General features: G+C 42.6%; 1 protein-coding gene across 1 annotated transcript in view; it reads right to left on the reverse strand.

The window, feature by feature from the left end:
- EGFL6 (EGF like domain multiple 6) overlaps positions 1-13,369 on the reverse strand; it is a 67,710-nt gene that overhangs the window by 40,879 nt on the left and 13,462 nt on the right. Inside the window, exons 3-5 of the mRNA XM_032795914.2 lie at positions 12,597-12,689; positions 9,241-9,360; positions 2,067-2,186 (exon numbers count right to left, since the gene is read on the reverse strand). Of these exons, the coding sequence (XP_032651805.1) occupies positions 2,067-2,186; positions 9,241-9,360; positions 12,597-12,689 (333 nt within the window). The remainder of the gene's footprint in view (positions 1-2,066; positions 2,187-9,240; positions 9,361-12,596; positions 12,690-13,369) is intronic.

A 13,369-nucleotide genomic window follows, 5' to 3' on the forward strand; every position in this document is an offset into this window, starting at 1 on the left:
AATAGCTAAAAGAAAGATTTAGGAGAAGCTCTAGACTTGTCTGTTATATTTAAACACATGCTTCCTGACAGTCTGCCTTCAAATAGCTCTTAAATAATTCAAACAAATGTTAATAATAAAACTACAATGGGAGGCTGGTTAGGGAATCCTGCTGATTCACCTCAAAACAGGACATTTCCAATCACATTCATTTCATTTTCAAGGAAAGAAATACTGTTCCCATCATGGCATGTTTATGGTTTGGAAGCTGAGTCAAATGTCCATAAGGGTTCACTCTATAGCTCATAGAGCGATAAAACACTCAGGTCATATGAAATTTGTGTATGGCGTCCTCTTGACGCACAGCTGCAACAGCACAACTCCTATGGTCACTGTCTCTCCTTAGAAAAACTGTGTCTAGGTTGATGTGCTTAATTGATCTGTTGCTTGAAAGACTATGCATGTTTTTTTGCATAGTTACAATTCATTTCCTATGTGTTTGACATGTCAAACTTCTCCAAGATTCTGTAGAGTGCATTCCTATAAAATGCATTTCTCAGCAACATCTGAAATTGAATAGCTACTGTATTCCTCTGCTCCTATCAGATATTGCCTGCACAGCTGTTCTTTATAATGTGAATCCCAACCCAAACCATTTGTAGTGTGATCAGATACCATTGTGATAGGCACTGTGTACGTGCATGAAATCATCATCTCCTCTATGTCTGAGACATTTTCACAAGTAATACTGTAAGTGCAAGAGGAGGTATTTCTACTGTACCTTTGGGTGAACCACAGAAAATACAACTTTCTTAGTTATGAGTAGAGCTATGTGAATTTTTTTTTTTTAATGAAAAGTTTATTCGACAAAATGTGCAGCTGTAGTCAACCTGAAACTATATAGAAAATGACACACAAATAATTTCAGCCATTCAGAAAATGGCCAGAGAAGGAGAAGAAAGAGGAGTTGGTGCTGTTGCTCATGTCTCTTCCCCACCCTTTTTAATCTTTAGCCCAGTGGCTAGGGCACTCAGCTAGGATGTTGGGGCCCCATGTTTGAATCCCTGCCCTGCAACAAAACCAAGATAGACTCTTTCAATTCACCACAAATTCAAAAATAATTCAGATTCAGTTCGACCTGAATTACATTTTTTTTTCAGTGTTTTGGAACTACTACCAAACTGGGGGGAAAAAAATCAATTATTGCCCAGCTCTAGTTATGAGTTTCAATTGTCTAAAGTTGCCTGACTGGAATGGAGATTACACAAACTCTCTGCGTATTTTTGAGATACACAGAACTTGTCCTGAAATGCCGAAATTGCAAAGTTTGCAGATGCCTGGTGCATTGAAATCTTTTGTGGAAGTTTGCAAATGAACTTGTGTGCCTAATGATTTTTGTTGTGTGAAATGAATACGTACAGTGTTCTGAAAATAAGTTTATCTGATAGTCTCAAGCCAGTGGCACAGACAAACCTGAAGGAGGAGTTCTTTTGCCCTCCCTTTAAGAGGACATAAGTATGAAGTTTAAGATTTCTGCTGTGTATCTAGTGCATGCTGTTGACTATGTTCCCTCTTAAAATGAAATAAGTATCCTTGGGGTTACCTTAAATGAAATAAAATGACCTTTGAATGTACAGATAACCTAACTGAAACCAGTGGTGATCTTCAGATAGAAACAAAGTGAAAGCCTTGTAGTCAGCTCTACATATGCTATACAACTAGCAGTGGGGCACCAGGCCTCAACTGTGGGGTCAATTGTGGCTTTGCCATGAGCCCCAAGCAAGGGGCTGTGCGTTGTTGGGAAGGAGATTCCTATTTTACCTCTGCACTGTTGGTCATTTGTCAGTGATGAGACTGAGCTTTGGATCTTAAACACACTACTATTCTTTCCTATGTTCTGAAAATAGGAGGGATAATTTCTTTGTCACACACTGAAAACAAGAGGCCCTAACCTTGAGCCTGCGGGGAGGGGTTAGTAGTCCAATACCAGCTGCCATACAGAGTTTTTTAAGATTCAGGACTTCATTCTGAATGGGTTCTGCAGAAAAAGTTGAGAGCAGGAAAAAAAAAAATCACACCACACATACCTATACATGTCCTTCCATTTGGTCCCAACTGAAGTCCAGTTGATGGACACAAACACCGTACCTCCTCTTTGTTTTCTTCGCATCCATACTGGCAGTTCACGATAGCACATGTCCTGGAATCTGAAGACAAAACACACCCTTGTTGGAATCTAGACTGGAACAAGACCAAACCTTTTCCTAAACTAGCTCTGCGTAAATGTCATATATTCAGCTGAACAGAATAATCTCATTAATTGTTCTCAGCATCTGCTAATCGCATTGTTTAGTCACTAAAAAATAATACTCAATGGGTATGTCTGCACAGGAAAAAACCCATTGTGGTGAGTCTCAAAGCCTGGGTCAAGTGACTCAGGCTTGCAGGGCTCCCACTGCAGGGCTAAAAATTGCACTGTAGATGTTCCGGCTCAAAAGGTTTCAAAGCCTTGGTTCAAGCCCAACCCTAAATGTCTACACTGTTCTTTTTAGCCCCACAAGCCCAAGTCACTTGATCTGAGCTCTGAGGCCCTTTTTTCCCCCTCTGTAAATGTACCCAGTAGGTAAAAGAGTTACCTTGATGTCTTCCATAAGAATATAACCATGTTTTTCCTTCCTTCTTGTTTTCTCTTATTCCTCCTTTCCTGCCCCAGCCCCACATTCTGCAATTTCTCACTTATCTTTTAAACTGTAAGCTGCTTGGGGCAGGAAAATTGTCTGCATAGTGTCATGCTCTACAGAAATGAACAACAATTCTACCCTGAGGAGAAAAAGCTCCCAAAAATAATGGGAAAAAGTTTAATTTTTAACAGTCACTACTATAAATACTTTAAAAGTATTGTTATATGAGGGGTTGAGTGAAACCTCATTAAAGCAACAGCTATTCTTCATTCAGGATATAACAAAAGAAGCAATTGAACTGCTTTATGGAATACGATAGCTGAAACAATACGAGTCACTGCCTAAAACATAGGCCACATGCAAGGCTGGTCAGGAATCTGAACTGTAGGGGCAGAGAGTTTTGACAAGAGCAGAATATAAATACATGGGGACAGGGTATTGTTTGATGAACCTCTGTGTATGTAAGAGAGAAGTAGCAGAAACATCAGACAAGCACACAAGGAAATGCCAGAGACAGCAAGAGAAGCTGTCATGTGTTTCCCTCCCCACCCATGACACACACCATGAAATGGTTAGGCCTTATTTCTTTTGTTAAAACTCTTCATATACTTTACATCAAAAAGAAAACTTGAGCCACACACCTGCATGCAGGCACTTACTAACAGCAGGCCAACCCAGCCCATGGGTTTACCCTAGGGCGACCAGACAGCAAGTGTGAAAAATTGAGATGGAGGTGGAGGGGTAATAGGTGCCTATATAAGACAAAGCTTCAAATATCAGGACTGTCCCTATAAAATTGGGACATCTGGTCACCCTAGTATACCCAATTATAAATAAGTACCAACTCCAAAGATCAAAATGAAAAATATCAAGTACAGCAAAATAACCCAACCAACCGTCATCACTTCAATAGTGTTGCAGTAAGGGGATAATATCCCTAAACATAACATGGCTCTCTGTCCGTTTCCCCCCATCCCACGCCCACAAACTGCTAAGTAGCCCAGCTTGTGACAGATTCAGGGCTGCCCATGTAACTAGTGTACCCCCATTCGTCTGCTTCTATGATACAGATGGGTGAGTGGTTGTACAAAAGACCTGGACAAGCATACCATGAACATGTATTCCTCTGTCCAAAGTCCTTGTCAACCCAGGACTCTCTCTTCTGGGCCCAAGAGTTATCTGTCTACTTAGCCAGTCCATGTTCAACTCATAGGGCACTAGATGGTTACAGAACATTACGGTGACCTTAATACCTGATCTCATTGGGGAACCACCACCACCTGCTGCCAGACCCTCTTACCCTGTACCCTTGTGTACGTCCTCCAAAACCTTTCCATTATCTCATTTGACCATAAGCACAGATAGATTTCCCTGTATGCAGGTAGATTGATCACTGCTACCAGATTCACTGAAGAGAACTGCATACCCCTCAAATCAGTGTGTTCACCAATACATCCCTCTGCAGCATGGGGTGACCCAGACCCACCACTGTGAACCATAACTGCACTCTGTATTTCTCTGCTATGTCCACCCTGTAGCCCCCACTTGTTCACTCCAAACAGCCTACCATGACTTCCCCCCTCCAGATCAATCCCAAGCCCCACACTTTCTAGGCTGCATCCTTGCCTCACATTGCCACCCACAGCAGCAGCACAGGACTCAAAGGGCTGTTTGGAGCCACTGCTGTAAGGTCTGAGGCCTTCTTCTGCAGCCATATTAGGAGAGAAGCAGCCATGAACCAAGAAGCAGAAAGTCACATCCTCATGCTCCACCTAAATTATATTAAAACAATGTAATATCAGGCTGTTCAGGAGGTGCTTCTGTCCTAATAGCACCCACCCACTCACCAGACAATGAAACAGATCTTAAGATGTTTAAAGAAAACTTTGATAGCGTTGGCTTAGGCAAGGAATCGCTTATCCTTGAGGGGGATCATGAAATCTCTACTTCTTTATTGTTTTGCCTTTTTGGTCCCTACTTCTCCATTGTTTATCTATATGGTTTCTGTTTGGTTCCTTGATTGTTTGTTGCAGAACTAATTTTGCAAGATTTAAATCAACTAAGGTGGTGGGATATGATGGGGTAAAAAATTGTTTTGTAATGGACTAGGATTGTAATACTGTTTTGTAATACTTTAGTTTAAAATGCTTGATTAAGGTCTAGCTAAGCAGGACTCAAGTTTCACTATATAAACTAGAGTCCAAAAAGAAGTTCTTTGGAACTAACTCCAGGACATGGCCCAAGGTCAGAGCTGTCAGACCTCAACACCCTGCCAACCATTTTGTGCAGAAGCTGGAGTCCCCAGATGACCTGATCCTGACCACCAGGAAAAGTTCATCTGCCTTATTGGGAGTGGTGACCATTGTATGCTTAGTGTGTGCATTCTGTTTTGATGATTGTTAATAAATAGAGGTTAAGGATATTATTGTGTAAGGCTCTTTCACTGGTAAAAGGTACTGCAAATCCACAGTATGCCCTGAGTCCTAGGAACTGGGTAAGGGTGGATGCCTTATACCCTGAGCCCAGGGCAGGAAAGGGTCCGCTGCCTAAATTAAGGGTTACACCTTGAGCCCGGAAAGGGTAAAGGTGGGTGCCCTCAAGTATGTGGGTAACACCACTAGTCCAGTCTGTAAGCTGGAAGCTACTGACTTTTTTTTCCTGGGCAGCTGCATGACTGACAGGGTCTGTTCTTCCTGCTGCTCCCAAGGTTCTGGTTTGGGCATTGACTTTGCTGTGCAAACTGGGCCCACCGCACTCCCCATCAATGGCCATGGCTCTTTGGCCTGGTTCTCTGGGTATTCCTGATCTACAGTTCAAGACAGCAGAGTTCAACTGGTCTATCCAAGTCCCCTTTCCTGTTCTTCCTTATCCGATTTGCCTCTTGGTCATCTCAAGGTAACTGCCACATGCTCCACCATAGCTCCTTGTCTCTCTCCCCTTGAGGGAGACGGGGGAAGAGACAAAGTAGCACTGTCCTGAGATGCAGTTCCCCTCACTCCCCAGTCTCCCTCACCTCCTCTCATCTCTCTGCCGGTATCTCAAGCTCCATGCAAAGAAAAGGCCATTAGAGCCCCACCCTTGCTCCTCAGATCCACCAATGCTCCAGGCTGAAACTGCACCATCCTCTCCTTCGCCCATTACTAAATTTCCACACCTAATGCCAGCCTCAGTAACACATACTGGGAAACCCAGTAGGGAGACCATGCTACCACTTCCCTCTAACAGCACTTGTTCTGCCTGCCCCATATTGGGAACAGCTGGCTTCTGCCCCCTTGCTAACTCCTCCTCACCTTGTGCTTGGGACAATGACTCTGTTACCCCCACCATCTGACTTGATATCACTGCCCTCTGTTTGGCAGCCTCTGGCACTGCCACCAGTGTGTCTGCCACACCATTATGGGACCATCACTCCTCTTTCTGGGGTGTGTCCGACTTGCAGCTGTTGCTGCCCACTCTAGGCATCAGCAGGTGACTCACCTTCCTTGCTGCTCCATCCCTGGCAACAGTCCCCACAGCTACCTGTGCATACTCTGCCAGCAGGATTCTCACTCAGCACTCTAATGTCTGGGATATTTGCAGTTACCAGTGCATAGTTCTCCATGGTTGCCTGCAGAGCTTTAGCTGCTGCCAGCACTCCTACGGGAGCTACTCTCACTTCTACTCCCCTAGCAGCCTTTACTGGAGCTCCCTTCAGCTGCTCATCCTCCCTCACTGGTCCTGCCCTAGAGGGACACTCTCTTGATGCTCCCTGGCTACAGGCTTTACCTGCCATTCTTCAATTCCAGCAGCCACTATGCTAGTATCCTGCTGTCCTCTGCTTCCCAAATACCTCACTCACAACTGCATCCCTTGAGGGAGCCCACAGGACTCCTCTAAACAACCAGGCACTCCAGGGTCCCCACCACACCTTCCTGCTCCAAACTATGGCAGGGACCCCCGGAGAAGCATGCTGCTCTCTCCACCTCCTCTGCCTCTCAGTAGCTTTACCCAGATCTTTCTGGACAGCACCTAAGGCACAGCCCTCACCTACAGAGTAGGAGAAGCCACATAGGCAGCTAAGAACCTAGCTGCAGAATCAGGAGTCTATAACATCAACTTCCTCTCAGACAAAGGTAATCATGTGGGCCTGAGACCAATTAACCCATCTGCTTGCACCTGGCTGTTTGAGAGGACCAACCCTAATTAGAAACAAAGCCCAGCTGGGTAAGAGATGGTTTAGTTCCACCCCTACCTACCCTATGAAGTGTTCGGAAAGCCTCATCATTCTCTCTAGAAACTAGGCTGAGAAGGAGAGAAGAACAGATGGGCTACTCAAGGTGTGAGTTGGAAGCTTAACTAGACACAGGGGACCTGAGTCTAGCCTGTCTGCACCCTTGAGTGAGGTGAGGAATGTGCCAGCCCCGGGGCTGTGGGGTTGATCAAGTTACAGCTCCTGGAACTGTGAGTAAAGATACCACCTCTTCCTGGTTGATTCCTACTGTGATCAGTAAAACAAGACTTTAGGTATGTTCTTTATAAATAAATAGGATTGTACCAAAGAAATATCTGATTCTATCAAACATCTAAACAACCTGGAAGACCTTGAATGTTGGCTAACTGCTTGGGTTAAAAGGGGTAAGAGTATGAATTAAAAAAGCGTGTTTACTGTCACTCTCAGAGCTCTTTACAACAACATTTGTTTAACAAGCCAACTGTGCAGTATAGGAGTACCTATAAATATGTCTTGTATATACAGTATTGTACATATTACTTCTAGATGCCTTTGTACATGTTTAAAGAAACCACACTCAGGAAAGTGAATTTTGTCTATTAAGATAAGCAAGTGCTTGGTGGATTCCTAAAAGTATTCAACATTTATGTGGATGAGAATATTCACAGGTGCAATAGATAGATAAATATGATTAAAAAAATTGGATAGGCCATAAGTCATTTTACTTCAGTACATAAAACTACCTTCTAAGTGACACAGGATTAGGAAGAAATTTCCCAGATAAGACTATTACTTCCTAATTGTCCATTATGGAATTTCTTTTACCTCTCTGTGAAACAGCTGGTATTGATTTGTTTCAGACAGGGCATTGAATTAGATGGCCCAATCTAGTATAACAATTTCTATGAAACTCTGATCACTAAGTTTAAGTACTAAGTTATTAATGGCTTAGTGCTTCATAGAGGAGAAAGTCTGTGCCTAGCTTAAAGCTGGGTGGAAGACTGATTTGGTTTTGTCTTTTTTTTATTGTTGTCAATAAACCAGACACCAAGAAGGGCTGTGACTATGTGGGGTTTGTTCATGGAGCCCTGAAGAAGAGGAAAACGGGCAGGGGACTGCAGAGAGCCGCTGGCAGCAAGGGAGTGCTTGGGTGGTGGCCAGTGCATTACAGTATGTCAACAATGCAGCTGTAAGCATGTTTCCTATCTTGGATTGACAGACATGTGCAAGATCAAGCAGAGCTAGCACATGAAAAATAGCAGTGTAGCAGGGGTCAGCAGTGGCTCAGGTGAGCCACTAGGGAATGTGCCAGGAATTCTGGCTGGGTTTGTGCTCTGGCAGCTAGCCTAAGCCACCCCCTGCACTACTCCTGACTACATGGGTATTTTTAGTGTGCCAGCTCTAGCTGAGTTAGTGCATGTCTGTCAACACAGGCTGGTAGACAGACAACACAGCAGGAAAAGAGAGATGATGCAGGGTGCTACAAAGGACTATAACAAGGAGTAATAGGATAAAATTATGCATGGGAAAATGGAGGCCAAATATTAGGAAAAGTTTTGGATATATTCCAAAGAAGTATTGTGAATACCAGAGCTTGGGTCGTGTCAGACAGAACTAGAGAGAGCACTAGAAAATAATTTCTAGGATATTAAATTAGATCACTTTGGGGTGGAAAAAAGCCATTCCAAAGTGGAAGAACACTGTTTCCTCATGTTTTAAGAAGCTTACTGAACACTGGGAACCTCACTAAAAACTCAGTTTGAATTCTGGGCAAAGATTTGTATCTACAGTTTATTGTACTGGGCTCACTCATCCCTAGTCAATATTGGTCCCAGGATATCAGAGAGACAAGGTGAGTGAGGTAATATCTTTTATTGGACCAACTTCTGCTGGTGAAAGAGACAAGCTTTGGCATTTACATAGGTCTGAAGAAGAGCTCTGTGTAAAATCAAAAGCTTGTCTGTCTCACCAACAGAAGCTGGTCCAATAAAAAAATATTACCTCACCCACCTTGTCTTTCCAATATGGTGCACTAGCAGAGTTGTGGACAGAAGCTATGCAAGCTACCCTACATTTGAACTAACCCTGTAGAACTGTCTAATGCTTTTATTTTTAAGGACTAACATTCCCTTAAAAACATAACTCTACCCTGGATAGATTAAACAGGATAGATTAAACAATCTCTTTAAAAATACTGCCACAGGAGAGCACATCCTTTAGTATTGACAGCACTAGGAACCTGACAGAGATACCTTGTCACAGAAAAACTAGCTGCCAGCCGTCATTACACAGGGGTCATTTGTGATAAGATATTGATTGGATAATCTGTGTATCTAAATTACTGCCTGTCCTGTGATATGCATTACTTACTTGCACACGTGCCATCTGGCATGAGCATGTAGCCATTGAGACAATAGCACTTGTAGCTGCCATGGGTGTTCATACATCTATGCTCACAAGGACGTGGTTTCAATCCACATTCATTTGTATCTGCAGAAATAATTTGAATGAAATGAGTGCAGGGATTTTTGTTGTTTTTAAATACATGGTTATAATGTTGCTTCATGCCTAAAATTCCCCAAAGTAAAAGTCCTGGGATAGAAAATGAGCCAACCCCTTGCAAGAAAGGAATTCAGCAGATCATCTGCCTAAGTGAGTGCTATGAAAACTAGCAAGGAGGGCTGGCTGCACCTGACAGATTGCAGTGCAACCTCTGGCAGACTGCAAGAGGAGAGAGAGAACTGAAATTACAATATTTGCTAACAGCAGGGTTTTTATTATTCTAGCTAGAGACTTTAGTCCCCCATGTGACATTCATACAAAAAAAAAGTGAAAACAAGTCAGTCACACAGCATGGGGAAAAGATGACTAAGAGATTTCACTGGCCAAGCATCAGCTGTGAGTGAATCGTTAAGGGAGACAGAGGTGATCATATGTGTGTTTTTTTTTTTTTTTTTAAAGGAAACTCATGCAGCTGAGTTCTTTACCAATCTTCTAAAAACCATTCTCAAAACCCAACCTGTCAATAAAATCAAAGTATCAGTGTATCTGAGGGTAAACCCACTTCTCATTTGGGGAACGTAGAGTTTAGGTTAGTTTACCCACTTTCTTTTTTTAAACTACTCTTGAAAAGGGCAAGAAACAATTTTAGTTATTAATTGCCAAGGAACCAGCTTTTGTAGAGAAGGAAGTCACCTAGCTGAATTTAATTTGCCTGGAGTGAAATACAATGCTGACAGTGGAGGCTTAAACTCCTGTTACATGTGACCAGTATCAGCATTTGTGACTTTCATAAACTGTTTGGCAACTGCTGCCTTTCACTATTTTGAAACCTTTTTATCAAATACTGAAGAATTCATTAACAAAATACATCACTGCACATAGTCCATACACTATGTGTTTAATGATACACTAATGTGATTTCAATTAAAAAAAAAAAAAAAAAACTGAGAGGGCTGAGTGGGCTCAATTCCAGTTCTAATTGTCTCAGCATCTGTTCATGTGTTAGTGTGGCCTGCAGGCCAGAGGAAAACCTCCAGGCCACAAAGAGCAAACCGTCTGGGTAGTGATATGTCTGCAAAAGTATTTGTCAGAGCCCATTCCAACAAAAAGAGGAAACATGATATTACTCAAAACATTGTTTTTCATACATTTTAGAGAGACGCCAATTTGGAAATTACAACTGAAAGTTTTGTAGGTACTACAGATCTATGTAACAGCCAAGATTACTGTAACAAAGATGAGCAGAAATTTTGTTCAACTAGACTATGGAAACATTTTTTTCAAAGTTACCAAAGTGACTTAGGAGCCTAAGTCCTATTGCCTTCCAATGATTCTTAGCCTCTTATGAAAAATGGGACTTAGGTGATCTTGAAATTTTTACTTATAGCATTTAGTCAGTTTCACCTTTTCCTCTCTAGAGTCAGTCAGTTAATTTTTCCCTTGCTGAAAATTCCTTATAAATAGTGTCAACGTGGAAGAAAAAAAATTCAAGGGCTTTTCTGAAGGGTTTTTCTAATAGCACCCTTCAAATAATGTTCTGAAGTTATCTCAGAAATTGGACTGTTTAATTTTTTTGCAAACAGTTAATATTCATAGTTGATGGTGTCCTTTAATCCACTTGCTTTAACATTTTAAAGCAGAGCCTAAAAATACTGTGAAAAAGTAACAGTAGGCTACCTGTAAACTTATGAAGCCAAAACTATGAATGTACAAGTTTGGGTGTCCTAATTTCAGAGTTCTCAAAAATTCAAATTAGCATGTACAAACAAAGTATTTGCCCATGTAAATTGTGACCAGTCCATTAATTCAGTTCAGAAGAAAAACTTGTGGTCAAGGAACTAGAATGGGATTTCTGGCTTCAATTCCTGTTTTTTTTATGACAAGTTCTTGTGTGTCTTTGGGGAAGACTCCAATCACTCTGCATTTCATTTCTCCATCCATAAAATGGGGAAGATAATTTATTTAAATAGTAGGATGCCTATACAAGACTCTAGGTGCCCTAACCTATACTACAATAAAATTTCAACAGCATGAAAATAATTCTGAATAGGAACTCAGCAAGCCTACCATCTAGAGAACTCATTTCCACCCCTTAATTGTAATGGAAAACATGCTCTCACTCCTGTTCCCAAATCCTCTCAAACATGTCTTTTGAAGTGTGCCTGGGCTCTTTTGGACTAGTAGGGATGCAAGTTTATAATGCCTCCTTTCTTTCATGTCTATTCTGGCTATAAACACTCGGATTTTTTTTTACTATGCTTAAGCACTGTGCCTAGCACGATGGGATCAAGACCTTTCTGCACTACTATCCTATAGAAAGTTGGTAACCATATTTAATGGCACAAGACTGAATACCTCTGCCCTGCCCCTTCTCCGAGACTCATTCCATTCTCCCCTCCCTCTGTCGCTCACTCTCCCCCACCCTCACTCACTTTCACCGGGCTCCGGCTGGGGGTGCAGGCTCTGGGGTGGGGCTTGGGATATGGGAGATGGTGCCAGGCTGGGGCAGGGGTTGGAGCAAGGGGTTGGGCTGTGTGGGTGGGGTATTCTAAGTGAGCAGAAATATATAGGACAGCCAACAACATATACCCCAAATCCTGGCTGCCTGAGCAGAAGAAAGGAAATGTACAGGAGGGGGTCAGAATACTGAACACTTGCACTTTAAGTGGTTTTTATATACTGTAAAGATACTGAAGTAGTATGGTTCAATGGCTTGGTACTAGCCTAGGACCTGGGAAACCCCTAGGTTCAGTTCCTTGCTCTGCCACAGCTGTCTTGACTACCTTGGGCAAGTCATTTAGCTGCTCTGTGCCTCAGTTCCCCCTCTGTACAATGGAGCTAATGGCACTGCCCTAGCTTACAGGAGTACTGTCAGTAAAAATACATGAAAGATTGTGCTGGACTCAGATACTATAGCAATGGGGGCCATGTAAGTACTATAGATAGACAAGTACAGTATCTAGAAGAAAGATCTGTTCCCTCAACAAGTAAGTGGAATGTTTTCATTGAAGACTACCTACCTGTTTTAGTTTCCATATTATCCTTTAATCATCCATGACAATTCAGAATTCCAAAGTCGGTTAAATTTGTAGCTGCAAACAAATTACTGAGATTCCCCGCCCCCCGCCCCAACTTTGCCATAGGGAGATGAAGACAAGGAGACAGACTGTCAATAATCAAAGTATTTTTTTTTTTTTTTTTGGAGAACTATAATGTGTACAAACCTTGACTGCAGGTTTTCCCTGTAAATCCAGGAAAACATTTGCATTTGTTTGGCCCCATGCACTCGCCATACTTGCACCCATGTTCGCAGGTGGCTGGAGGGCAAAACAGAGAGAAATTAAAGGTGGTGTTGCTGGAAGGTAGAGACATTTCTGCATTACAAGAGAACCTAGTGTGAACTAAAATTGTCAAAGTATTTCATCTGAATCACTCCACAATACCCAGAAGACACTTTAATTGAACAGGACAAAACTCAAGGCAACACAGATAGCTTGCTCTGTCCGCACTGGTAAATTTTTGTTGAGTGGGGAGCAGGAGGAAAATGCTTGCTAAGCATGAGTATGGGAGGGAAAAGAAGGAACTTGGCACTGATGTAGAGCAGAAGAGAGTAGTGTTGTGGGCAGAATAGGGTTGGTGCTGGCAGAGTTTTGGGGCTGAAGGGAAAGGAAGGGGAAATGGTGCTGCTATTGGCCTACAAAGTGCTGGATGCACTGAAAGGAATTTCATAGCTTTCTTCCTTCATCCCCTCCAGAACAATCCCTTCACTTTCTTTCCCCCTGCCAAAAATGAGGCTGAATCAGTTTCCTCTTAGCACCTTCCCTGTCCCTCTGCACAATGGAGTTAACCGTAGGAGAGCGTGGAGCCACTGGAAGAATAGAGCTGCAGTCTAAGGCAGCTGCCAGGGTTCTGCTAGATCACAGTACGTGCGGAGCTGAAAATAAGCTGGTATGGGCTGGTACAGAGGACTGGTAAGAAAAAGAGACTGGTTGATGGG

This window comes from Chelonoidis abingdonii, chromosome 1 (assembly GCF_003597395.2).
Source record: "Chelonoidis abingdonii isolate Lonesome George chromosome 1, CheloAbing_2.0, whole genome shotgun sequence".
NCBI classification, from domain to species: domain Eukaryota; kingdom Metazoa; phylum Chordata; order Testudines; family Testudinidae; genus Chelonoidis; species Chelonoidis abingdonii.